The 26,563-nt window shown below is 38.7% G+C and overlaps 1 protein-coding gene across 5 annotated transcripts; it reads right to left on the bottom strand.

The window, feature by feature from the left end:
- Positions 1-70: 70 nt before the first annotated feature.
- On the bottom strand, positions 71-24,650 carry usp53b (ubiquitin specific peptidase 53b). 5 transcript variants are annotated; one of them, XM_042228510.1, is made up of 18 exons: positions 24,118-24,649; positions 22,963-23,152; positions 22,251-22,411; positions 22,050-22,142; positions 21,771-21,905; positions 21,343-21,456; positions 21,035-21,117; positions 18,985-19,090; positions 17,651-17,797; positions 17,201-17,350; positions 16,931-17,099; positions 9,540-9,662; positions 8,676-9,399; positions 6,251-6,312; positions 4,940-5,018; positions 3,327-4,168; positions 3,114-3,200; positions 71-2,907 (listed from the first exon to the last, which is right to left on the bottom strand). In XM_042228510.1, exons 2-17 carry the CDS (start codon positions 23,054-23,056, stop codon positions 3,124-3,126), a joined length of 3,159 nt encoding a protein of 1,052 aa, XP_042084444.1. In that variant the 5' UTR covers positions 23,057-23,152; positions 24,118-24,649; the 3' UTR covers positions 71-2,907; positions 3,114-3,123. The 5 variants fall into 5 exon arrangements, with proteins under 5 accessions (XP_042084444.1, XP_042084445.1, XP_014195463.1 ...); XM_042228511.1 differs by having other exon boundaries at positions 3,348-4,168; XM_014339977.2 differs by having other exon boundaries at positions 71-3,200.
- Positions 24,651-26,563: the final 1,913 nt, after the last annotated feature.

Below are 26,563 nucleotides of genomic sequence, written 5' to 3'. Positions count from 1 at the left end.
ATATTCTGTGGAAGCTCATGCAAAGTTAAACACACACACACACAAACACACGGTCAAGTGGCTAATTTAGTAGTGATACAATAATTGAAACTTTATTCAACAATGAATAAAAATAAATATATATTATCTACAAAAATATAAAGTGTAGACAGGTTTCACATGTTTCTTTAAACTGACATGAAGCATTTACTGTAATGTCAATAAATCAACTCAGCAGACCAAATGCACAGGACCAAAACCAAGCAGACGGCAGGATTCAGGGAGGCATCCCGAGGCTACTTATCAGGCATCGTCATCTTATAACTTCTTATAACTGATAAGATCAGTGACATGATAAGATCATGCAGAAAGCTTTCTTTTGTTTTGTGGTTTTATAGCGTAATTAGGTTGCTCCACTGTACGGGTAGCCCGAAATAAAAGAAACAGATTGATGCAATGCCAACTGTGACTTTAAGTGACACAGGAGAAAACCAGTCTCATCAAGCAGGCCTCGAGAGCAAATTCAAACTTTAACTGAAGACTACAAACTGTGAATGCAAGACATAATCGTATTTGCACAATTGGATTAGGTACTGTTAGTTTAACAGAGGGAATAGTTTTTGAACTGCTGAGTTTGCTGCCTGCAGCTGTGATTGTTGCATCGAAGCCTGAAGGAGCCACTAAGAACCCCAATCCAACCTATAAATAACATTTTCACATACAGGAGTGTCAAATACGTCACCGGTAGCATTGCCTGCTCCAAATTTAATCGCAACATCGTCTATTTCCCTTCATTCATCATTTTTATTCTCTAAATGTGGTTCACCAACAAAGAACAAAACAACAACAAAAAATGAATTCACTGAAAGTGTCAAGGCACTGTTGATACAACTGAAGACACAATGTTCAGAATGTAAAATTAAACTTGTGAGGAAAAGAGAAGAGTTTTTTAAGATGAAGGAAAAAAAAAAAAAAACCACAATCATTATGAAGAAAAAACACTTCACATGTGAATCAACGTTAAGGTAATCTGGTTATTATTCGTGGACTGAGCTTCAGTTTATCGGTAATTTAGTTATTTAGTTACTTTTTCCATTAAATATATAGGAAGTCTTAAAAATAGCAGGGATTTATAATTACTACAGCACAATCAAGTTGTTTAAAGGCAGTCTAGTGTATATCATCGTGTACTGTATCAGTGAGCGATAGACTGGACTGCCTGTGAAGTCCAAGTCTTGTTTTTCTTATATTTAAACAGTGTAAGCAAACCATGACAAATACAAGTAGAAACACCCAAAAAAAAAACGAAATGACCAACACAAATTTCAAATGTCTGTCAGGTCAAACAGGGCATACATACACAGCTAAATGTGTTCAGTAGGAGTAAATACCTGGACAAAGGTTGATGTGATAAAAATGTAAGGTGAAAAAAAATATGTGTATATGGCATGATGGTTATAAAGAGACTTGGCAATCTAGTGAGTTGAAAAAAATATATATATATTGAGATTTGAAAAATGTGCATATAAAAAAAAAGGATCTAAAAACACCAAAACCTGCTCTTAAAGTAATTAGTTTTTTAAAGTGAATGCATAGTATGTCTCAGACAGTTTGTTTTCCAACACATTGTTTGCATTATACATTTAGATTCAAAAATGTAAGCATAACATAATATTATGTATTCTAGTGTGAGCAAGAGAACATTCAAGTGTTTAAAAGGTTACAGATAGCTATTTGATGACTTTGTTTTATTACAATTGAATAAAATCAAACAGAATGTTATGTTTGCTGGAGTCAGTCCAGGATTATCATGCTCATGCTCAGGCTGTACAAACAGCTAGTATGACTCTGTAAAGGCCACATGCAGGTTTCAGAATATTAGTCTTACTATGAACAAGGATACTTGTGTGTTATGTTAAGTAGTATGGTTAATAGTTATGTCAGTTATATCAATTACATTGGCATTATTATGAAAATACCTGGAAATACAGACCTGCATTTAAATCTGCCTACTTTAAGAGGAAGACTGGGGAAAAATGGTTTTGACATCACTGGGAATTACAAAAAAAAGGTTACAAGAATCAGCACTGAAGACAAGAAAACACAAAAAGGTTGCACGACTGTGTACGGTGGTTACTAAATAGCCTGAAGGCTGCCCTGTGACATTGCCAATAAAACCAACCAATAAAACAAGTTACACATTTTTTTTTCAAGGATGACATAAAATTGACCTTTACTGGGGGTGGTTTTCTCAAGTAAATGAACAATCGATCATCTTTTCCAGTACACTTTTTTTCTTTTTTTCTTTTTTTTACATCAAAAGACTGACTGGTATGGGGCAGCCCACAGTCATTCATTAACAGAATAATGTTGTAAAATAACTGATAACTGATAACACTTAGAACACCTCAGTAAATAAATAAGACTCACTGTTACAGCGTCTGTCCTCTGGTGACCTAAAGCCTCCAAAATGTGCATAAAACTCGTAAGGTGCTCAGAAATCATGAATACTTTTCCGATCTTACTCCTTTGACAGGGGTAATTAGATTAACTGCCTTTAACCTGCTATCGATGAGGCCAACCTTTGATGTTATTATGTTGTGTAGAATGACATCATAATCAGATAATGTATCTTTAGCATATCTTTTCATGATAGCATGCTCTTATTTGTGATCACACTCAATTCTTTTACCATACAGACCACAGCACATCATCTGTGATTCACCTTAATCTCTTTTGCCTTACCCTAAATATATTTGTATAGTTTAATTTCTGCAGCACTAGTGCACAAATAAAATATGTGCACTAAAATACAAATATTTTAAAACAGACATACGGTGATAAAAAAGAACGATCTAACCCTAAAAAAACTTCTTAGTGCAAACTGAAAACAGGGTTTTGTTGAAACGAAATCTTCGTGCAGCAACGCTACAAAACAAATGAAGATACACGTGAACGTTGATAATCCGTCAAGTCATACACAACAGCATTTAGAAATATGTTTTATTTATGTGACAGGCTTGCATAAATAAGTTCCTCTCGGTTTGGAGGTGCCGTGGCTTCCTGACATATTTCCATTCTGTAAACTCTTTGGCATCCAGTTAATACTGCCCATCCATGTAAACAAAACTTACCAAGTTACACTCATAAAAAACCACGTTCATCCAGTCCTTTGGCTGTCACTGGGTTCCATTTTGCAGTGGGTTTATTGCTATTATGGCCTGTGAAGGAAAAAAAAAGAGTTTCCTTTAAAAAAAAAACCTTGTTTTTACAACAGTCACGTGTCACTGACACAGCAACAAAGAAAACAATACGATATTGTCATTTTGTCCTTTCCAGTAACTTACTGGTTTTGTTTGGAGGCTTACTTGTTTCCGGTCTGGCTTTTGGCACATCTTGTGAATGTGTATCACTGTTATCTCTCCGCTCACTTGCAACCGTTGTCCGTGGCACCGTGGCAGAGAGGACAAGAGGCCTCTGGTTGTGGTACTTGAGACGGTATGTTTCCGTCATGCAATTATCCACATTGAAGTATGTTGTCAGAGAAACCTCTTGAGCAGGCACTGCCTGTTCCATCCTGCATCCAGCTGCTCTTTCCTCGCTTTCACACGATGATGGGGTACTCCTTTCTGGGTCAGACCCTGACTTGGAGCTTGCATCTGAGAAGGTTCGGAGGCCCGACATGTCGGGCTTTCTGTGAGGACTGACGTAAGATGTAGACGAAAGACGAGGACTTGATGGAAAAGGTTCTTGGAGCATCCTGGGACGAAACACTGGGTGGCCTGTTTCCCCTTGGTGAGGAGTCCGTTGGCTGGGTCGAAGGTGAGGCAACCCTGTTGTACCAAGCTGACGCTGGCTGTTCAGTTGAAGAGGTTCTGCCATCACATTGCTGGGAGGGTGGTATGGCAGGCTTATATGGGGACACTGAGAATCAGAGGCTGTGGCCTCGCTGTTACTGGAGAGGTAAGTGCTTTCTCTATCCTCTGGCTCAGAGAGAGCAAGATCATCAGAGCTGTTCCATTCTGAGCTGCTGGTTTTTGTAATGTGCCTCAGGTTTGTACTTTCTCCAGTGTGCCCTCTACAGTTTGTCATCTCCTGCTGCTCACTCTGCCTGCTGTCCGAGCCAGACGAGATCCTCTCAGAAGACCCTGCTTTTCTGGAGGTACTAGAGGTGTACTTTGATTTCCGTCTACAGAAAAAGAGGAAATTAATTAAGATGTAAAAACTTAAAATTCATGTATATTGTCTTAAAGCATTTTGCTATATATTATTGCTATATTACATTTCAGTGTAATAACTTGGATTTATGCAAAACAACACATTTTGGGGTGCAAACTGAAGCAGCGCAAGTTTCCGACAACTTTTCAAACATCCAAGATCTACAACTTGCTGGCTGGCCTAATCACCGTAATCCAAACTACTCTGACATGTCACATGTATTTTTTTAAAGATATATTATACAACTGTACTTTTTCTCAGGTATCACTGATTTTCAATGAATGAAATGTCCAGAAATGTTCAGGAAGGAAGCTCAGCATCTGGTCTGGTTTGCTTTTTTTGTCAGCTGAAGTTTGGGGAGGAGAAACTAAAGTTTCCATGACAGCAGTGCTGCAAAATAATCTCTTCTAGTAGTTATGCACACATCTATTTTTGATGTGGAGGGCATTGATTGTAGGAACATAACAAGTTTCCAGAGGTAAACTGAGTTTTAGAATCGCAGTGTTGACTTTCTGGCTCCATCCTTTAGGTCTCCTCTTCCATTTCATTTAGCTCTCTGTCTGTGTTCTCAGTTTATACTAATTATGCGATTTGTTAATTTATCCAATATGACCCATTACACACTATAACCACAGTGCAAGTCATCCCTATATATACAGGTGGATTAAGTCCATCAACTTGAACTATTTTTTAAAAACTAAAGCCATTTTTATGTAATTCAAGAGAAACAACAAGAAACAACCTCGAACATGGACTGCTCTTTTGATGTGAATGTGAAACTTGATCATGGTTCTTTCCCTGAGGTTTGGGTTGATGTTTGCCTATAAAACAAAACAAAACAAAACAAAAAACAGGATCAAAACAAAGCAGTAAACTGAATAAAACAGGAAACATCCAAAAAAGATAAATCCATCTTTTTATAAGGTTTATTATTACTATTATTACACAAGAAGAGCAAAACAAATATTAAGACATGGAAAATCACAGGCTAATCAAAAGTCTAAACTAAGAAGGCAGCTGGGAGAAAATCATCTGTCTGACATCAAGGCTGTTGCCCTCTCAGGACACAAGGTGGCAGCAGCAGCAAGTTAATCTCACAAGACTTTCACACAGCTGGATGAATCAGTCAGCAAGCTCCCTCCATGCACCAGCGCAGCAAGAGGCAGTGTGGTGCTGAATTCCTTCCCTTTAAAAATAGATGTGTTATTTTTTTCTTTGCTGTTGCCCTGGAGAGGTCCATGCAAGGATAAAAGCTCTAGCTGTTGGTTGGAAACACTGGCTCTGAATGCACATAGCCTTGAAGTATTGAGTGCAGCACACTCCTAAGTACAGAATGCAACAGAAAGATATTTATGACAATGCCGGCAGCCACGTCCAGCTGTGCTATCTGAACAAGCTTTGTGGGATTATCATCAGATTAATGCCTGTGCAGGACTGACTGGGTGAAGAGGTTAAATAAGCCAGTCCAAACTCAACATAGCCTATACAAGACAGGTTGAAGAAAGAAAGAAAGAAAGAAAGAAAGAAAGAAAGAAAGAAAGAAAGAAAGAAAGAAAGAAAGAAAGAAAGAAAGAAAGAAAGATGAACTTTTGAAAGATCTAATCTAAGTTTCTTTTTTCCTTGTAAATCTTTTCATGTAAGTATTGCAAATATTTTAAAACATATAACTGAGACCAAAGTCCTGTTTCAAATGTCACATTATATTACTTTAATTTTTTTTTTTTTTTACATCTTATCCTTTTTTTGCTTCTTTTATGGCAAAATCTACATTTAAAACATCCACATCATGTTTTTAAAGCAGATATGACTTTGTTTATGGAGGGATAATTACATCCACCCACAACGTATGTTTCCATGCATACCTGTTATATAAAGTGGACTTGTTACATAGAATAAGGCTGTTACATACAAGTACATGCATGTTAACATTTTACCAAAAACTGAAAATTACTAATAGCAGGTTACAATTACGCCACACACTACATTTATTACCAGCTAATTATTTTACTGTGCCACGAAAACCTCAGGAAGCCTTTAAAATCGTGGAACTTACCATTGTGTGGAGGTGAGGACATTATACTAGATTTTGCATCGCCTCCTTTTTGGTGCTGCTGGCTGAAAATAAAAGACAGCAACTGAGTGTGTTTCCAAGTGTAATACAGAGCCAGCATAAAAAAAACCCTGAAGCATCAAACTTTTACTCTTTTTCTGGCAATAAATACTGCACATCAATCCAGATAATACCAGTAGTATGGCAGCACCAAAGACATATTCAAGGTCTACTGAGACTCTAATGACTAGAATTGACTTTAGATGGAATTGACTGTATAACAGTTGTTTTGAATCTTGTCTAGTTGACCCAATATATTGCAGAGCCTATAAAAACGTGATTGCTTTTAATTCTTACATTACATTCAAACTTTCATGTAGTTCTCTAGCTATACCATATATTGTTCTACAAAATGACAAAAATGTGCATAAAAAGGCTGAAAACAGTAGTAGTCCATGGTACTCTTTCATTTAAAGTGTTTTTATTTTCAAAAGACATCTAAGGTAAATAACCAACCACTGAAAATATCTATCGTTATTACCAAGTTAAAACTGATTATTAATTGCTACATTCCTTCAGACCATTACAAAAATAATGCTTTGATGAGTACCATCATCAATAACATTCATGATATTTCAAGGATACCTTTGTAATATGATAGTGACTAAATGCAGTACTCAATAGGCTGTAAAAAAATGCAGTTTTTATTAAATAATTATTATTCCTAAAGGTGCTTATTATATTATGAATCCTCCCTAAAATGTACCTGTGTGTATCGGTACTCTCTGTTTATAAACCACACTCACTGACAAAGACTTACAAACTGCAAATTGAACAATTATGGAGAAATTTTATTAAATTTTTCATAATATTAATTTACAAAAAACAGATGATTTCCTACCTTAAATACCTTTTACTCAATATAATTACATACTTAAATACAAGTATTTTAATAGTTTGCTTTTACTTGCATGAGGCACGTTCATATTTTAATATCTCCGTGTACAGACTGCAAATTTAGAGAGCATTTACACATGCATTTCTTTTTAAACTTTAAAGTCCTTTTTAACCATTCAATTTTGGGTTGAATGTGACCTTTAAACAATCAATATTCATGTCAAATAAAGTCATTAACTGATGGGTGATTTGGAGCCTTGGTGAACACAAACAAATTTAGGACCAAATTCTCACAGTGTGACTGCTTCTCCACACACACACAAAACAACCAATCAAAACATACTGAGTAATGAAAAGTGCCATCTGAACAAGATTTAGACTGAAAACCACTCAAAGATGGCTTTCAGTGATTAATAATTCCTTGTTAAATATACAGCCAAAACTGTTTTATAGCTTCCAGGTCTGCTTATGTATTGTAGATATATGTGCATTTCTGTGTCTGCTGCTGGCGTCCTCCACACACTCACCCTTTAAAGTGTACATGGGAATAGAGTATTAAAATAAACTTCCCTTTTTTAGCTTCTGGGAAACTTTTATAAATATAAAATGTCAGAGAATAAAAAAAATAATGGAAAAATATCCTGTGTCCTATCAAAGGTTTTTAAGGTGTCCCTTTTATAATTATGGCGCTCACTGTGGATCCAAATGGATTTAGCCAGACCTACTCCAGCTGGACTCAGTCCAGGTACACTGCAGTGAGCGGAGTCCATCTCAGTCTATGGAGAAAAAGCTTTTTTGTCCACAACACAAAACGTGACCAGTGGATAAGTGGAAAAAATTAGCAAGTGGCAGAATATATCCAGCTCTCTTAAAATAACCATAGTCGCAAAAGGAAAACAAGAGTGCACGTGACTATGAAACTAAAATGTGCAGAGCAGCATTTTTAAAACACATAAGCTAAAAAGATGGACAACACAAGTTTGTTTGTTTTTTTCTGTTTACATTGTAACGCAAATAGAAATGCTAGTTATTGTCATTGACAAGAACTTGACATATTCTCAACATGTTTATTAATGAAGGTTTTTATCCATAGTGTATTAATGCCATGGTAACGAGCTGAATCAAGAAGAAATTGTCTTCTTAGGTTCACACATAGTACACATTTCACAGTGCAGGATGAGTCATAAACCTCTTTTGGTTTTCCAGGAAAAGATAGGCCTTAAAATACATTTTGAACATATACAAAACTACTTTTTGTCATTGTTAACACAGGCTTATTGGTGCTTTTAGAAAAAGATATCTGAAAATGTGATTTCTGGGCCAAAGTGTTCTGGGTCATCAAAATGTCCTTTTGTCACATGTACTATTTTAATGAGAAAATTCATAACAAAAGATTCACTTAAATCTTACTCTATTTCTAGAGATCTTATGATGTTGCCTATTAAATAAACTATTTATGAACACAGCATGCTGGCGATTTGCCGCAGGTAAAATTAAAATGACAGTATCATAGTCATCAGCTGAGTCTTACCTTTGCAGCGGTACCTCCGCTGTTGATCTCTGGTCTTTAACAGCAAAGCCATCGACCCCAGGAGAATCAGGATTGGTGGAGCCACTGCTGAGTCTATCACTGCTCTCATAGCCAGACTCTGTCCTTTGAATGGTCCAGGTATCACTACGTAGAAGAGTCTTTGGGCCCCCCTTTAGTTTGCTGCCCCTCTGGTAATTTGCTCGGCTTTCTGACTCTACAGAGCTGTGGCTCTCAGTCTCAAGCCGCTGCTCGTCCTCATAAATCGTCATTAAACATTTCTGTTTCCGATCCTCTCTGGTTCTGACATATTCCCGCTCGCGATCTCGGTTTTGTTCTGGGTGCACCCTCTCGTGTGATTGAGGCTTACTACACCGCGGGCTGTCATGTTGCTGCTGACGCCGCTGCTCTAGTTCATTCAATACCGTGTCCACATTTAACACCTCCCGAATAGGTCTCCAAGTACACTTAGACTTATTGCGACTTCCTCCACTCCCACCTTTTTCCCATTGGTCATGGGTGCCATCCTGGTCATTGTGACCTGGGAAATTATTAGTTTTCCGACTATGTCCACCACTCTGTGCACTAAAGGACTGTCCATGTGGCTCCTGAGATCCTCTGCTTGAATGGTTTGACGGCTTCTCATTACGTGGATAGCTTTTTGATTTTTCCACAGGAGGCCCTGGACCATTCTCTGGTGGAGATGAAGGTCTTGCATGCGTCATATCTAAGAACAGTGAACACAGATTATTTGCAGAATATCGCATGTAGAGCCCATGCAGTCTGCAAATTTGTCTTTCTCCTCCCAGATTTACACTGCTACCCTTATAACTAGAGAACATGTGCTATATGCACACAGCCCTCTACCTTTGTTTTGTGATGGTTCAGTTCTTCGATGACCTCTGTCTTTTTTTGATGTTTCACCTGGCCTCTGCAAATTCTCCATGAAAGTTTCCTGAAATTTGTTAGGACTGCCAAGAGGATGTTTTACTGTTGGGGAAAATAAATTAATCAAATGACAGGACTGTGGTTTCTCTACAACACAGAAATTATACTGTTTTTGACAAAGAATTTGGAATATTTCTGGCTCTCGAACAACTAAATGAGTGCTAAATATTTACTTTGAGCCATAAACTACCTTTAGCAGGGTTAGTTCCCATGGCCCAAATTTAAGAAAAGAAAGAAAGAAAGAAATAACAAGTAAAATGAAAAGCTCTAAAGATTTGTATATATTTTAACTCAAGACTACAGTCTATACAAAAGACATTATTGTGCTTTTGACCAACATTATGTATGACGTAACCACAACTCTCCAGCATCACAAATATTTTGGCAAAGAGACAATAAGAGCACACACTCAAATGTGCATTCTAACTTTGAGTAATGTACTCTATCTTTTTATTTCTGCCAGGACGCTGGGGATGTAGCCAGTGGCCAGTGACTACAGATGTTTCTCATTTGACATCATGGTCACATTGATCGAACGTCCATATTGGTTGTAAAACAACCACCGACAGCGGGAGAAAAGTGTAAATCCCAGAACTGGTTAGCAAGTGGTTTCTGGATTTTGTCGGCTATTACTAGGTGAAACTGGTCACAAGAGAGTGCTGCTTGTCAGTGGTTTGATTGTTACCAAATGGCTACAGTCGCCTGTGGAAAATGTCTGCATTGTCTGCAAGCACTCACAATCTACTTATCTACTGCAGTCTACATGTTCCAGAAGATGCAACATTGATTTTGAAAGCAAATGTTTCAATGCAGCTCGAAGAGTAGCCGGGGAACATCTGCCGGTGTGTCAGTGTGCTCAATGCAAACTATGGGTAACCAAAGCAATCTTAAAGAGGTTTTTGCCAATTACTCAGGAAATACACATGGTTGCTAGGACCAGTTTTTAGGCCTGCATGATTTAGCCCTCTGGGCTATTCACTTAATCTATGATCGTCATCATGACTGTCACATGTCCAAAGTGGGCAGACAAGTCAACATGACGTAGTTAGCAGTCATGAATCTCACAAAACCTCAATATCATTTTTTGATCCATAAGATGTGAAATCCTGTGCAAACACTTATTCAACAGCAATTGGAAACTTTGTCTGGTTAAACAAAAACTGGTTGCCTTGTGGTCTTGTTACACCCTGAATCTCATGATAAGACAGCAGTGTTAATCTGTTTGCACAATTAGTGGCTGTAAATTCATCCATGGGCTATGATTTACTCTTAGAGTGACTCCTTTTGCATTTTTTCTTGTGCCATATACTTATAAGAATTAGTTATGAATCAAGTAAACGGTATTGCATGAGAAAAATGTTAGAAGGACTACTTTCATTATTAAATCATAGTCCATATAAAGTACACAGTAGATGCACCATTCTGCCGTTGCTTCTTGCCAACGGGGAAAGAGACAAAACAAGGAACATATGCTGCATCATTAACTTTGGTAAAATACACAATTGCTGCCATGGCTGCCCACCCTGTGGTGTTTCTTTGCCTTTTGTAGCAAACGGGTCACTGTGAGAAACAGTGCTGATGTGAACTGTGAACATCTGGCTTTTTAATGAGCATGATCACCTTCCACTGTCTTTTACTTTTGTAACTCAGCTCTTCTCTTAGTTACTTTGCTTTTTGCAGCACTGTCTCTTTCTTTGTACGTGTACTGCGCTTTAAGCAGAGGTTTCATTTTTACTTTTTAAAAAGTAAAAAAGGAGAAGCTGCATTCAGCTTTTATGCTGCTTATATCTGGAACAAACTCCCAGAAAGCCTCAGATCAGCTGAAACACTCAGTTTATTTAAATCCAGGTTGAAGACTCACCTATTCTCAGCTGCATTTGAATAAAGCACCAAATCCACACTTTTAAGCTTAAACTTCAAAGCTTACATTTTAACTACTGATTTTATCTATTGTTCTGATTTTATCTGTTTTGATTTTACATACTGTTTTGTTTGTTTGTTTGTTTGTTTGTTATTTAGTTTGTTTGTTTGTTTGCTTGTTTTAATCAATTTTAAATCATGCTTTTTATTTGTTTTTGTTTCTAATGTCTCTGTAAAGCACTTTGAACCACCTTGTTGTTGAATAGTGCTATACAAATAAACTTGCCTTGCCTTTTATTATAAGATCTACATTAAAACATAATACAATTATTACACTACAAATATTTATATGGCAGTGAAGGAAATATTGTGAGGATTATCTGAAACATGAGGTGAAATATTGCATAATGCTGTGTGTATGCAATGCTGGATGTTACAAAAGTGGTGAGTAAGAGCAGTGAGTAAACTGTCATATACTGTTCATGCAGCCCAATGTTGGCATTGAAGGACATCGACTGTTCCAAGCATACTAAACAGTATATGCAGCAAAGTGCTGTTTAATTTAATAAAGCAAATTTTATCTTGTGTCTTGAAATGATAGAGCAAATTTGTAACGAAAGCATTAAACCACAAAACATTTCTTGGTTTGCTGCTTTAGTTTGAATGAGCATAAAGTACTGTACAGGACTGAAAACTCACTCCTAAAAACTGCACATCAAATTAACAGGACAACAGGCAAAATATGATTACATTCAATGAAAGGATAATAAATAAAAAACTGAGCCATCTGAGTGTGAAGCAAATGCATCAACGACTTACTTTGAATGTCATAAAAACAAAACTCCTGTCCCATGCCAAAGTATCTGGGCTCCACATTAAAGCAAAACAATCCATCTAAACAGGAAAGGTGCCATTGCCAAAACCCCAAGCTTAGAAATTAATGGAGGCAAATGTCGGAAATGTCCAGGGGAGGAGTGAGAACTGTGGAGCAGGGGCATGAGTGCGTTTGGCCACAGGAGCGGGGATTAGGGAGCAAGGCGTGGGTGGTAATCTGCGTGCAACAGAGGCATCATCCTCATGTCAAGTTCAAACCAGCACATAGAGGACAATCTTTCCGCCTGAGGTTTAACGGCATCACCCTGACGGAAACCATAACTGTAATTTGTGATTGACTGAAATCACCACTGTCATACTATTGTCATACTGTTAAATTTTACCTGATGATACTTTCACAAAGACAATTCAAATGCTGAAACAGACTGGGCTTTTTGGAAAAGAAACTACTAGACAAATTGGAATGGATCAGCATTCTGATCCCTATCATGCTCTCTTATGTCGCAGCTTCATTTCACTTTAAGTTCCCGGACAAGCCAAGGATAATCTCTGTGATTGCAGCCTGGTGGACACTAAACCCTATTGTTGCACAAAACTCATTGTGTAAGTGTAAGGTTTGCTTAGATAAATCATACGCACACAGTAAAAAACACACAGTACTTTTGTAATCTAAGCTAACAGAGAGAGCACACTGCATCTTACTCTGAAAAGAACACTGAGCCCAACATTATGTAACTAAAGCAAAATTCAAAGAAACAAAATTCCTTTAGCTGGCTAAAATTATTACGTATTACTATGTCAGAGGATTATTTTACTCCTTGCTGTATGTCCAGGTAGCTTTTAGAACGCTAATGTTAGCTGTCTGTTAGAAAGCTACTGCAGTTAGTTAAGGCATTTGTAAACGTAATAACATGAATCATTGTTTTTTTTAAATAATCCAGAGTCCACTATTATAGAGTTACATATGTGTTACCTTACTTTAAAAAATAGCCTCACACTGGCATTTGAATATCACTGATAAAATACAAGATGCTAAAATATACACAGATCACATCAAGTGTCAGGATCCCACAATTTTTCTATTCTTTCTCCTCTTGTTTATACAAAAAAAAACTGTGCATCCCACTCCACAGCATGTATTAGGCACTTATTACATTAATCAGATAGAGTTGATATGGAGGCATCTTTACACAATCAGAAGTCAGAGCCATGAATTGTTGTCTCCTGTGTGAGTGGGAATTAACTTCACTCTATGCTATATGAGAGAACATTTGAGTTTGTGAATGTGTGCGCACATGTGTGAAATTTCACATACCCCATTTTATAGTGTGAAGAATCAGTTAAGACTCATCCAGATATTAGCTGCCTAATATTACCTCATTCTTTTCACACTAGTGTTTCAGTAAAACCACCATTCCTTTTTGGAAAGTTTGTATGTCCAATCTGAAGACACAAAAAGTTTTATGGTCATTTATCATAAATCTCCTGTTCCACCATGTGCTTTACTAGATTGAGATCTGGTGACTGTGGAGGCCATTTGAGTATAGTGAACTTAATTTACTGTTCAAGAAGACAGTTTTCAGTGATTTGAGCTTTGGGACATGGAATGTAGCGGAGGTAGCCATAAGAGGTACAGTGATGGGTACATTTGGTGCTAAGGGGTCCAAAAAGTGTGCCACATAATATCCCCTACACTATTACACCACCACAATGATGGTTCACTGCTTTCATGTCATTTACATCAAATTCTGAGCCTGTTGCAGCCAAAATCAAGACTCGTTAGATCAGGCAAAATGTCCAATTTTGGTGAGCCTGCGCAAACTGAACCCTTGAGCTCCTGTTCTTAGATTTTTAGATACTTTTCTGCCTTGGATGAAATTTGTGATTATTTCATCGACTAATGTCTTCCTGTTAGCTTGAAACAGTCCTCTGACCTCTGATATCAACAGGGCAATTTGTCCCACAGAAGTGCTGCTCACTGTGAATTTTCTTTTATTTGTCTTTTTATGTAAACAGCAGTTTTGCACTTGAGGAAGTAAAACATAAACATTTAATGCTTTGAATAATTACAGGTAGTAATCAGGACTTAACTGTAGATTATCCCTAATCTGACTCGGGGTAGGCCATTATTTAATCTCATGGATTTATTGACAGTATTTGCCAACAATCCAATAATCATTAATACATTATTTACTTTCTCAAGTTAGTAAATGCAGGATAACAGATTTTTGGCATTAATGTATAACCAAACGATCTTGATGTAGAAAAATGAAGGAATGAACAGAAAGTAGGTCTATACTATTCAAACCATAAATACAAGCATTTCTGAGGCAGAGTTGAACATGTTTAGAGTGGGAAAATATAGTTCACAGTAAAAAGACATCACACCTGATATATATTGTGGATTATCGCCTTTATATATATGTGTGTATATATTAAATATACGCATATATATATATATATATGAGAAGTTATCTTTTGTCTCATCCTGGACTGTGGTGCTGACACTCACCAGTCCCCGGCCTCCTTCCTTCCGCTTAGCGTACAGCCTCAGGGTGCTGGACTTGGGGTGAAACCCTCCATACATGGTAAGGAGCTTTCTTGTCTTTATGTCAGTGGCTTCTATCTCCTCCTTTGGCCAGCCTATTACCCCAGCAGGGTACCTGATCACGGGCAGGGCGTACGTGTTGATGGCCCGGATCTTGTTCTTACCATTCAGCTGACTCCTCAGGACTTGCCTGACCCTCTGCAGGTACTTGGTGGTTGCAGCTTTCTAGCGGCCTCTTCATGGTTCCCATTCCCTGCGGGATCCCCAGGTACTTGTAACTGTTTTGCGCCTCTGGTATTCTTGCCAATCCCTTTCTGTGTCCCGCTCATGTATTGACCCATGTGCCTGTTCATCTTAGCCGATATGATGCCTGACAGGAGCTTCCATGTAGTACTGAGGCAGGTTATTGGTCGGTAGTTGGAGGGGACCGGTCCCTTCTTGGGGTCCTTGGGGATCAGGACCGTCCGACCTTCGGTTAGCCATTCCGGTCTCTCGTTAACTAGCAGCTGGTTCATTTGTGCTGCCAGACGCTCGTGGAGTGCAGTCAGCTTCTTCAGCCAGTAGGCGTGAACCATGTCGGGCCCTGGTGCTGTCCAACTCTTCATACTGAGACCCTTTCTTGGATGTCTGCCACTGTGATGGTTACTGGACCCTGTTCAGGGAGGTCGCTGTGGTCTGCCCTCAGATCCACTAGCCACTGAGCATTGCCGTTATGGGTTGCGTCCTTCTCCCATATGCTCTTCCAGTATTGCTCCGTCTCCAGCCTTGGTGGTGCTGTTCTCTTATTGTTCCCTTGCCACTGAGAGTACACCTTTCTTTTGGAACAGCTGGTTTATTCTCCTGCCTTCTATCTCTCTGGTGTACCTCCTCAAGCGGCTGGCCAAGGCTGTGAGTCTTTGCTTGGCAGTTTCCAAGGCCTCAGGTATGGACAGCTTGCTGTATTTCTTATGCACCTTCTTTGTCGCACCTTTCTGCAACTCCGTTAGTTGGCTAACCTCCCTCCGTGCTACTTTGATCTTGCCCTCTAGCCTCCTTCTCCATGGAGGGTACTGCCCCTTGTGGCTGTTCAACTTGTAGCCAAGCATCTCACTGATCACTGCTGCCGTATTGTAGATCAGCTTGATGGCCCCAACTGACCGAGTGCTCAGTGAATACCTCAGGCAGCAGAAACCCAAGAAAGAGGAGGGAGACGAGGAACCATCATGGAAGGACAGGCCCCTGCACGGTATGTACCACCGGCAGATAGAGGAGGTGGCTGATATCCAGAAATCCTACCAGTGGCTGGACAAAGCTGGACTGAAAGACAGCACAGAGGCACTAATCATGGCAGCACAAGAACAAGCTCTGAGTACAAGATCCATAGAGGCTGGGGTCTATCACACCAGGCAAGACCCCAGGTGCAGGCTGTGTAAAGATGCCCCAGAGACAATCCAGCACATAACAGCAGGGTGCAAGATGCTAGCAGGCAAGGCATACATGGAACGCCATAACCAAGTGGCCGGCATAGTGTACAGGAACATCTGTGCCGAGTATAACCTGGAAGTCCCGAGGTCAAAATGGGAGAGCCCCCAAGGGTGGTGGAGAATGACCGAGCTAAGATCCTGTGGGACTTCCAGATACAGACGGACAAAATGGTGGTGGCTAACCAACCGGACATAGTGGTGGTAGACAAACAGAAGAAGACGGCCGTAGTGATCGATGTAGCGGTTCCGAATGACAGCAATATCAGGAAGAAGGAACACGAGAAGCTGGAGAAATACCAAGGGCTCAGAGAAGAGCTCGAGAGGATGTGGAGGGTGAAGGTAACGGTGGTCCCCGTGGTAATCGGAGCACTAGGTGCGGTGACTCCCAAGCTAGGCGAGTGGCTCCAGCAGATCCCGGGAACAACATCGGAGATCTCTGTCCAGAAGAGCGCAGTCCTGGGAACAGCTAAGATACTGCGCAGGACCCTCAAGCTCCCAGGCCTCTGGTAGAGGACCCGAGCTTGAAGGATAAACCGCCTGCAGGGGTGAGCTGGGTGTTTTGTTTTGTTTTTTGAGAAGTTATAATAAGTGGAAGGCTGTCTTACCGTTCATGTCACCGTTTACTTGGGCTTTGTAGCGGGGACACATGGTGGTCTGCCTTGGTGCATCTTCATTAGATACAGGACTGCCCTCGGGGTTGGTGTAAAATAAAAGAAGCGGCTGGAAATGTCCTCTAATACATTTAGAAGCAACATCTTTCCATTTGGACCCAATCTGAAAAAAAGGTGAAAATAACTGAGTTAGAGCATGTAACACAGTAGTAGGTAATACACTTTTGAAAAGGGGTAAGGCGGATTAATGGCAGACATCCTAACCTCTTTCACAGTAGCATCGTCGAAAAACATCCACTTTGAAGATTTGGTGTGATAGGCAAAAGCTGAGTAATGTTTACTCGCAAAACAGATCATCCCCACCAGATGTAGCTCACTCCGTTTAGCATTTTCATCAGTGACTCGGTTGAAAAGCTGAAAGAGATCAAATTGAAGTTTGATGGTTTTGTGCCAGATTCTAAATCCTATGAAAATATCAGTTATTTGTGTGACTTCCGTGGCCAGTTTAAAGATTACAGCATGCTGACCTTCATATATATGATATTAAATGATAAAATTGACAAATATCTTTCGATATGTACATTTGTAACAAGTCTTTTAACACACTGGACAAAAGTGCAAAAAGTACAATGTTTTTTATCTATAATAATCTAATGGAATTCCATTTGTTATCAGGTTACTGGTGACTCCATTCAGCCTTTCACTTGGTCTTACCCCACACAGGTTCAAACGGGGGCTAAGGGACTTAATAACATCATCTGTAAGATCAGACTGCTCGGCATCCCATACAAATCCAATCGTCACAATCTCTGGACAGTTCATTAGGACGCGACGGATCTTGATGCTCTGACCACAGTTACTCTGCATAACAAATAATGCATTTAAGGATAAAAACAACTGGGCATAGCAATTTTTAATTGTCCAGTAAAGTCCAGTAAAACTATATAATCTTTCTATTTGAAAAAAAAAATTATGTTTGCCTTTAAGTTATGCAGTAATGGGAAATGTGCCTTTCTAATGGGCTACTAGTTTAGGCAAATATGCTGTCTTTTCTAACTCTGAGAAAAACCCACTCTGTTGGATGTTTTGTAATTAGTTTTTTAGTGATAAAGTTGTAAAGTTGTAATAAAGTTATTTATAAAACACTTTACCGAATTTGCAAAATACTTTAAAACAACAACCAATAAAAACAAAGAAGCAGACACTGGTAAGGAAAATGGCAAAGTTCTTCACTCAAAGTAATAAAGGCATTAAATAAACAAGACAACAATGAATAAACAAGACGCACAATAAAACAATGAAATGACCGTGTGTAAATAAAACACTTACAATGTGGTTGAAAGTTTTGAATTGTTTTACAATTTGATTGAGGCTAGCTGTTCTGCTTATATAACTCTCACTGAACCAATCTCACTGTTAGAAACACACATAAAAAAAAAGCAAACGTGAACTTTTCTTACTAACTTCTTTTAAGCAAATTTCCCCAAATGTCAGAGTCATAGGTTGTGTCTTTTTGAGGTATAAACAAAAAGATGAAATAAACTGAAAGGGAATTAAAGTGACTTAAATATCATCATCAGAATATTGCAAAGGCATAAAGCAGCCAGAGAGCATGGGAAGAGTACGGGTTTAAGGGAACACAGCACTGTGCCTTAACTGATGCACACTGAAAAGAAGACAGCGGTAGCAAATACAGATGAGAGAAAAACAGTGGATAAGCCCTTACCGCTATTTATATCCTAACACTAGTCTGGCATCGTCTCCTTCCGGTCGCTTCAAGTGCAGTGTCGCAGCAGAAAGCACAGAGTGTACTCTGCACAGTTGCAACAGTCATTTTTGTGTCCATTTTAAAGTATCATACTAACTGTTAAACTGAATGCCTAAATTATTCATTTATAGCTGCGTCAAACAAATCAGCATTTGCTAAAGGTTAAATTCAGACAGATGTTCTTACTAAATAGCAAAACAGGGAAAAGGTAGTGAGCCACCGATTTTCTAAGAAATATTACCAGAGGAAAAGGAAAAGTGACAGCAAATATGGAACATACCGGGCAGCTTCGGAGGTCACCTGTGTTGTTTGCTGCCTGCAGCAATTCTCCAAACATGTCTGACCTTAGCCGCTCGCTCTTCCCCAACATGCGATCAACCTGTTGGCTGGGTGCAAAAACAGAAAATGCATGAACTAATATTTTGTTCCCATTCGATGTGTAACATTTAAAAAAAAGTGTGAATCAGAAAATATGATCCAAACAATAAATCTGATATAAATTCTGTATTTAAGCAGATAATAATAATAATTTATGCTATTTATTATTGAGGTTGTGCATTTTATTATTTTTTGTCTTTGTAAGGTAAAGTGTGCAAAGCCCAGGAAACACCTACTGATAAAATCCAATAATAATAACAGACTACAGCTAAAAATCCCCGCTGGACACCTTTAAAGAAATATAAAAACACTTTTCCATTACAAAACTGTGCAAACTGTGCAATTATTTAGCAGGTAACAAAGCATCTAATACATCTCTGAAAGAGTAATTGACTCTGCAAACAATTTAAAAATTCACAAATCCTGCATGAATGTACACACATCTCATACTTACATAGAGTAGAAAGAGAATGTAAAAATATCTTTCCATTAAACTGTTTATGAAGGTGTTTTGTTTTTTAATACACAAAGTGAAGGTTAAATATACAAAGGAAATCACAATAGCAACCATAGTAGGTGACACTGGACTGGATTGGAAAATGTTGAGGTCGTTACAATATTGGAATTTCAAACTTCATAGCAATAGCCAGCAAAATACTGGATACCACTTTTTTACCATTAAAAAGAAATACAAAATTAATCAATGACAACACTATTTTTAGGTTGCCTGAAACAGGACAAAAAACTATGAGGTTAAAAATTACAGATATTTTAAGACTTTGCAGCCAGGAGGCAGCCTGGGATCGAACCACCGACGTTCTGATTAGTGGCTGACCTGCTCTGCCGCCTGAGCTACAGCCAAGTCCAGTCCAAAGACTAGACTTGTAGTCTAGTCTAGTCTTGGAGCATAGCTGAGCCACTGTGTGAGAGCTGAGCAGCGAAAGGAAATTAAGTGAGGAGCCGGCTCTTGCTCAATGGGAGTCGACTCTTCTGATTCACTACAAAGCACTCTCTAAGCACGGCTCTTAGAGCTGATACTTTTGCATGTGACACATTATCAAACGTTACGTTGTGTGTCATGGATACTGTTGACTCCAAATCTCCCGACCACTATGTCGATCTGACACAGCAAGACCAAGACAAGACCGAGGGATTCGAGACCAACACAAGACCGAGACCAAAGTACGTCAAGACCAAGACAAGACCAGTCCAAGACCACGTTAAAGTGGTCTCGAGACCGGTCTCAAGACCAGTCTTGAGACATCCAACTCTAGCAAAGACACTATTATTGATTTCTCACATCATTAAGATTGTGTGAAAAATTGATGGAAGTTTGTTTCTGCCACTGAAATGCTTCTTTTTGGCTGTCAAAGTCAAACTTTTTGGTTATTATCTTTAAATTTCAACTTAATAATTTGAAATTATGGTTAGGTCTGAGACTCACTAATTCAAAATATTGAAAACATATGAAAAAAAATACGTTTCAATTTAGAGATAATACGCTGGATCTCCAAAAGTTGATTCTGTTCATCTGGACATAGCGTTTTGTGGGAGAAACGTTTTGTCACTCATCCAAGTGACTTCTTCAGTCTCAGCTGACTGCAGGTTTCCACAATCTTATAAACAGTACATTTGCATAATGACTGAAACCAGCCCACTGAAGGATAATAATACGCTGCAATTTCTTTTTTGTCAGGTGCAGGTGAAAAAAGTCAGAAACAATCTTGCACATATTTGAACTAAAAATTGTGACTACAATAAACCACAATAGACCTGCTGATAATAACCAGCCTTGGATTTGTAATGTGATGACTTGATTAAAACTAGTAACCACCATAGTTATTTTAGCATTGGTAGTATTTTGACATTTAAATTGGGTTTACTGCTTTGGCCTGATTTTTTTTTATTTTTAATCAACCAATATCAATATTTTTTATCAGTCGAGTACTTACCATAAAGCAGTAGTGGAGACATAATGTACTAATTCTGTGAATGGGTGTGGGTCTGAAGATGCACCACAACAGCGACACACGAACTGCAAAACAAAGGCTGTGCATTATTCTACTGTTTCAAGTTTACAGTCTAGCGTGTTAGATGCATATTTCTAACAAGCAACCAGCTATATGACTCTTTTTATTATTTCAATTTATTAATTGAAAAAACTGACCAACTTAAAATTATGCCCTTCTTTTGCACAAGACAACGCTATTGTGTAGTTTTTTTTTAATAACACATAGTGGTTTTTTACAAGATTACTCACTTGCTCATAAAGCATCATTGCAAACTTCTGATGGGTGATGCAAGATTTGGATGAGCATGAATCAGTCGCCGTGTCTGAAACTATGTGTAAATGAATTCGCTCCAAGATGTTCTCCTATTATGTGGGAGAGGAGATACAGAGGCAACGATCAAAACAGAGAACACAGCACAGGTGCGTAATTGTAAACACAAAAGTTGACGCAGTAAATGAGAACCACTGAGTAACACTTCACGTAAGCGTGTATTTAATACTCCTCAGAAACGTAACTATGGTGATCATGTACCAACATTTGTACAGTCTTTTAATGTTCCTATTTCTTCTTTCTTTTCTTCAGTAACACAGTAATACTCTGTAACACTCAGTTAGTGTGGAAAGGCGAGCTGAAGATTATTTTTGATTGTGAAGCAAAAGGCACGGTGTCAACATACAAAGCACTCAGCAGCATCATCCATCAGCCCAAGCTGGAAGCGTTGCTCATCCTTAAAAGTTTCAGCAAGGGCGTTACGCAAGCTGTCGGAGGGAAGCACCCGCTCTCTGCTCTGCTGAAACTGGCTGAATATACTCTGAAAAAGACATAATTAGTTGCATAATTAATTATTAGTTTGCGATGCAGATATTGCATGTATGATCAGACAAGAATTTAATCCTGGACAAAACTAATAAAAAAAAAAAAGAAGAATGACTTAATGAATTAACACTAAATGTACCTTTAAAGCGCAAAAAATGCAGGCATCACCGAGACAAAAGTGACCTGAGAGCTGCCTCAGACTTCTCCTGAAAATGTCCAGCTGCCAAAGCACCTGTGGGGGTCCAATCAACCACACACATGTGTTCACACAAGGACATAATCTAAAAAAGAGTGTTAGAGTTACCCAGAAATCTAAACCTATTTAAAACATGGTGCACACCTGAACAGCGCTGTTTAAGAAGCAGCTATTCTGGCCGGGCTCATTCAGCAGGCCTTTGGTGAGTGCGAGGGACAGCATGCTCCCAGGCTGGTAGGATTTCTTCAGGCCTCCTCCAGGTTTTTTGAACATCTTCACCCATGCCATGGAATTATTGCCTGCAGCTAAAGGAAAAGAATAACTTTTTAAATTAGAACTTCCCAAAGTTATTCTCTCTACACAAATCAACTTTTGACTTACTTTTTGTTCTTATTACCAAGTAATGATGCAACTCTAAGCTATACTTTTTAATAGGTAATCAGTAATTAACAAAATACTAGATCAATTTAGCACCATACACATTCTTATCTCCTTATACTTCGTTCATCTGCCGTTGTCCCATGTACTTATAGTTGGTGCTCAGTAGGTTTAAATATAATATATTATAATAGATATTTTATTTTATTGTATTTTTTTGGTGGTGGTGTTGTAAATGAAAAAAAAGTACTTTGAAAAAGAAACAACTAGTGTCAACTCAAAACACACCACCACCCAGATTTCTGTCCATTTAAATGCAGTTGCAGCTAAACTCCAGTATACCTATAGCAATAATATTTATTGCATACTGTAATGGAGGCCCTGCTTGAAAATTCTGTTAATCTTGGATACAGTGTTCATTACATCACTAATGCAAATGACTGATTTGGTCAGACGCCAGATGAATCCTGTGAACTACCTTCTCCAGAGTTGGGGGGAGACTTGCTGCAGTTGGACATGTTGGGATGAGGGAGATAGTGAGTTGGTCTGGCCATGGGCTCCAACCATTTCATCCCCACGCACCTCCTGAGCGGTTTGTGGAAAGCATTGTCAGCCACAAGGCAGCCTCAGCCATGTGCTGCCCAACATTGAATGCTACTGGACAAAGTCTGAGGACCGAGGAGGGAGGAAAAAAGGTGTAATATTTTAAATACTGAGAAAATATTTTATTATAGAATTCTCAAAAACTATGATTGTTTTTAATCTTAAACACGAAATAAAATACAGATATAAGATAAAATAAACAACAATCCAAAGACACTTTCTTGTATCTTACTTATATGATCCGACTTTACTCCTTTCATGTCTCTGGAATAGCTTAATTTCTTATGAATATAGTATGAAATTACAATGAATGGCTACAGAAGGAAAGTAGTAAATAACTCCGTGGTTGTACATTTTAAAAAGACATAACATTTAATTTTAAAGCTACATCTATACATACATAAAAAAAATCAAAACACAAATAAATGAATCGTGACTTGTGCAAGATCCCTCATTTGCATGTCTATACACAGGCGTATAAGTTATTATTTTAAATAGTATATTATTGGTAAATGCTATTGTAAAAGTGACATAGCCAATATGAAATACATGCTGAAACAACGTTGATTTCAGGACATTAATTTCATCCTGAAGTCAATGTTGGTAACAAACTCAACAGTGTCATCATATATTCTAACGTTTCAGTGGCCACATGTGTTTGTTGCAACCCTCTCTGACACCATGTGATGCCTGTATAGGCCTATACGTGTACATAAGCGCCCATCTTTGCTGTCGGGTTCAGAAAGAGGGCATACATCCTCCTTTATTGAACGGGATTTGTTGACCTGATCCTTGGTCCTGTGTTTCCCTGCGATAACAACCTACCGACCCTACACCCACCACCCCAATAAATAAATAAATAAATAAAGCTTCGACGTTCCCACAGTAGGAGACACGTTGCCAGTGTTACACAGCCTTACGCTGTAGATTTTACTGTATATAGGGAGCAGCTCCCGGTCTGCCACTGTATTATAAATATGCCGCAACTTGCATTCATGCAGTGGGAAAACAAGCGCTCTTCTACACTCACCTTAAAGAGGAGTCGGATATCGGATAGTTGTCTCTCCTCTCCGCTGAAGGCGCAGAGCGGTCCAGCTGTCAACGCAAAAAAAAAAAAAAAAAAAAAAAAAAAAAATCCAAAACAATCCACGATTGGTCGGTGAATCCTGCAAATAAAACTGCCCAGAAATGACTGCAGATAGGTCCACGTAACGCACTCTCTGTGCAGCATTCCCAACCCCTCCGACACGCACACGAGCGGCAGCCCGAGCCCCTGCTTCCCTGCTTGATAGCGCACTCAACGCAGGACAGTGTTATTTCACTGGAATTAGTCCCCCCGCCTTTTTTTTTTTGTAAAACGGGGCCGATGATGGCCTGTACCAGAATGTCCGACGCGGATTAGTGATGTTTTGAGACTTGAGAGGTCAAACTCCGCCCCTAGTGTAGCCTCAAGTGCACTGCTGCTGTATTGCAATCTTCAATCCCTGCATGGCAAACTGTGTGCTGGCGGAAGGTCAGACTTCCAACTTGTCATGATGATGATGAGAGAAGACATCACATGACTGCACTGGTTTCATAATCATGCAGCACTGTGGGGACTAACCCCTGCCTGCGCTGTGCAGCACAGGCTCTCATTCAAATAAATTAAAAAAAAAAAAAGAGTAGCATGTCTTTGCTGCGTTTTATGTCTTTGTTTGGAGTCCAAGTGAAATCCCAAATGCGTAAATATTCCACAAGTGTCTTTTCAAGCAACGCCAGATAAAGGGCTCCGTGCCCGTTCTTATAAAATATAAGCTAGGGGAGAAAACTGCGCCCAATATTGAACATTTTGTCAAGAGGCTTTGGAGAAATTTTAAACCCACAGTCTCTATCTGTGTGAGTGTAATGCTGCAGTAAACAGCACATGCAGTCGCTAAAAAAATCCGGGCAGATGGAGGGCCTAGCAGGGGAAAAACTGCCCAGCTGAGCAGGTTATAAGTGTACACAGGAAGACTCAAAGAGACTGATGGTGCATGTAAGCTGGAGTCAGCAAAAGTGCCACTAATTGGTTGTGTCTTTCCCACATAGGTTACAGTGCATCTTTCCTGCACAGGAGAAAGTTTTGGCCGTAAAGCAAACTAAAGGAGAAAAAAAACTGACTTAAAATCTTGCCAAGTGCTCATGCTGTTTTCCTACTTTGAATATTTACATTTGTGTATGTGAGTGTATACATGTTTGTGTGTGTGCGCTTGTGTATCCACAGCATGTGGTGCCAGCCTGTGAAAAAACAAGTAAATCACTGTTTATGAGCTGTTACACTGAGGAGTCCTTGTTGATCCTGAGTCCAAGAATGAAATCTGTTCAGGAATATTAAACAGGCACTTTGTCCTGTGGCTGGCAGTCACACGCAGAACTATCCCAGTGACTCACTGTAACACTCACTGTAAGAATCGACACCTTCAAGTTTGACCCTGGATGCTGTGACGCAAATCAGGCATTACTACTATTTACACGTGATCCTGAATATATTTAGCTCCATACTCCTAAACAGATATATAGATAGAGTTGTGAAATCTTATCTGAGAATGCCTTTAAGATATTATGTGTATTCTTCCAGTGAAATAAATTCTGCTGTTAGTCTTTTCCAGCATTAGCACTGAAACCTCCCGTGGGAGACATGAAAAGGTGTTATTTATAAATACATCTGAAAAAAAAAAAACCCCAACAACATAGGCTTCAAATTTATCCTGCTGAATGTTAGTTTGCTGATTTCGGCTCAGATGTGCTGTCAAACACATCTTAAATGTTCTTAAGGTTATTTTTGGAGTTGGATGAACCTATTTTCCTTTCTTTTCCTGTTTTCTGCATGTGGTGTTATAACCCAGCCTTCCTGCAGCTCTTAACTCTGGAGCATTGCCACCACAATGAGTGGTTATTAGAGGGAGTTGCGTTTTTGCAATACTTGTAGTTTTTTCCCGTGACAGTCAGGTTTTGAGAAACATAAAGGCCGGTCAGCTGGACCAGATTTATAATTTATAATCAATGTCACGCATGCTTACACGTGTGTAACACTTTTTGTTTTGTTTGTACATGTACATACATGCTCAACCATGAAAACAAAACATCACTTTTATTTAAAACACAAAACATGCACAGCGTGTGTCATTTCAGGAATGAAACAAGATTTCAAAACTTGCTTTAACACATTCATTAGACCACCATCCAATCTAATTACCAAAAACATTTTTATGTCTCTTAATAATTACTTAATAATTACCCATTAATTTTCAATGTAATTGTTTTACAAAAGAAAAGAAAAAAATAATAATATAAAGCCCATTTTTTCTTATGTTATTAAGATGCCAAATCACAGTTATTTGCTTGCATTTCTGGACAGAAACATTTTAGTGGTTGAATGTTATCTTTGATTAATGTGTGAGCTCTCATGAAAATCCAGTGACATAAAAATGTGAAATCACAATTTTTTTTAGTTGTAA

Source organism: Haplochromis burtoni, unplaced genomic scaffold, assembly GCF_018398535.1.
Source record: "Haplochromis burtoni strain Fernald_Lab_line unplaced genomic scaffold, NCSU_Asbu1 Contig_328, whole genome shotgun sequence".
Classification (NCBI taxonomy): Eukaryota; Metazoa; Chordata; class Actinopteri; order Cichliformes; family Cichlidae; genus Haplochromis; species Haplochromis burtoni.
Note: the sequence above shows the minus strand (reverse complement) of the source record. Positions and strands in the feature narration are given on the sequence as shown.

Coding starts and splice junctions, on each gene's coding strand:
- usp53b (XM_014339977.2), bottom strand. CDS start 23,056: ATGAAATGGTTGGAGCCCATGGCCAGACCAACTCACTATCTCCCTCAT. Junction 22,143..22,250: donor TCTTAAACAGCGCTGTTCAG/GTGTGCACCATG, acceptor GGACCCCCACAG/GTGCTTTGGCAGCTGGACAT. Junction 19,091..21,034: donor GTCTCCACTACTGCTTTATG/GTAAGTACTCGA, acceptor TTTTGCACCCAG/CCAACAGGTTGATCGCATGT.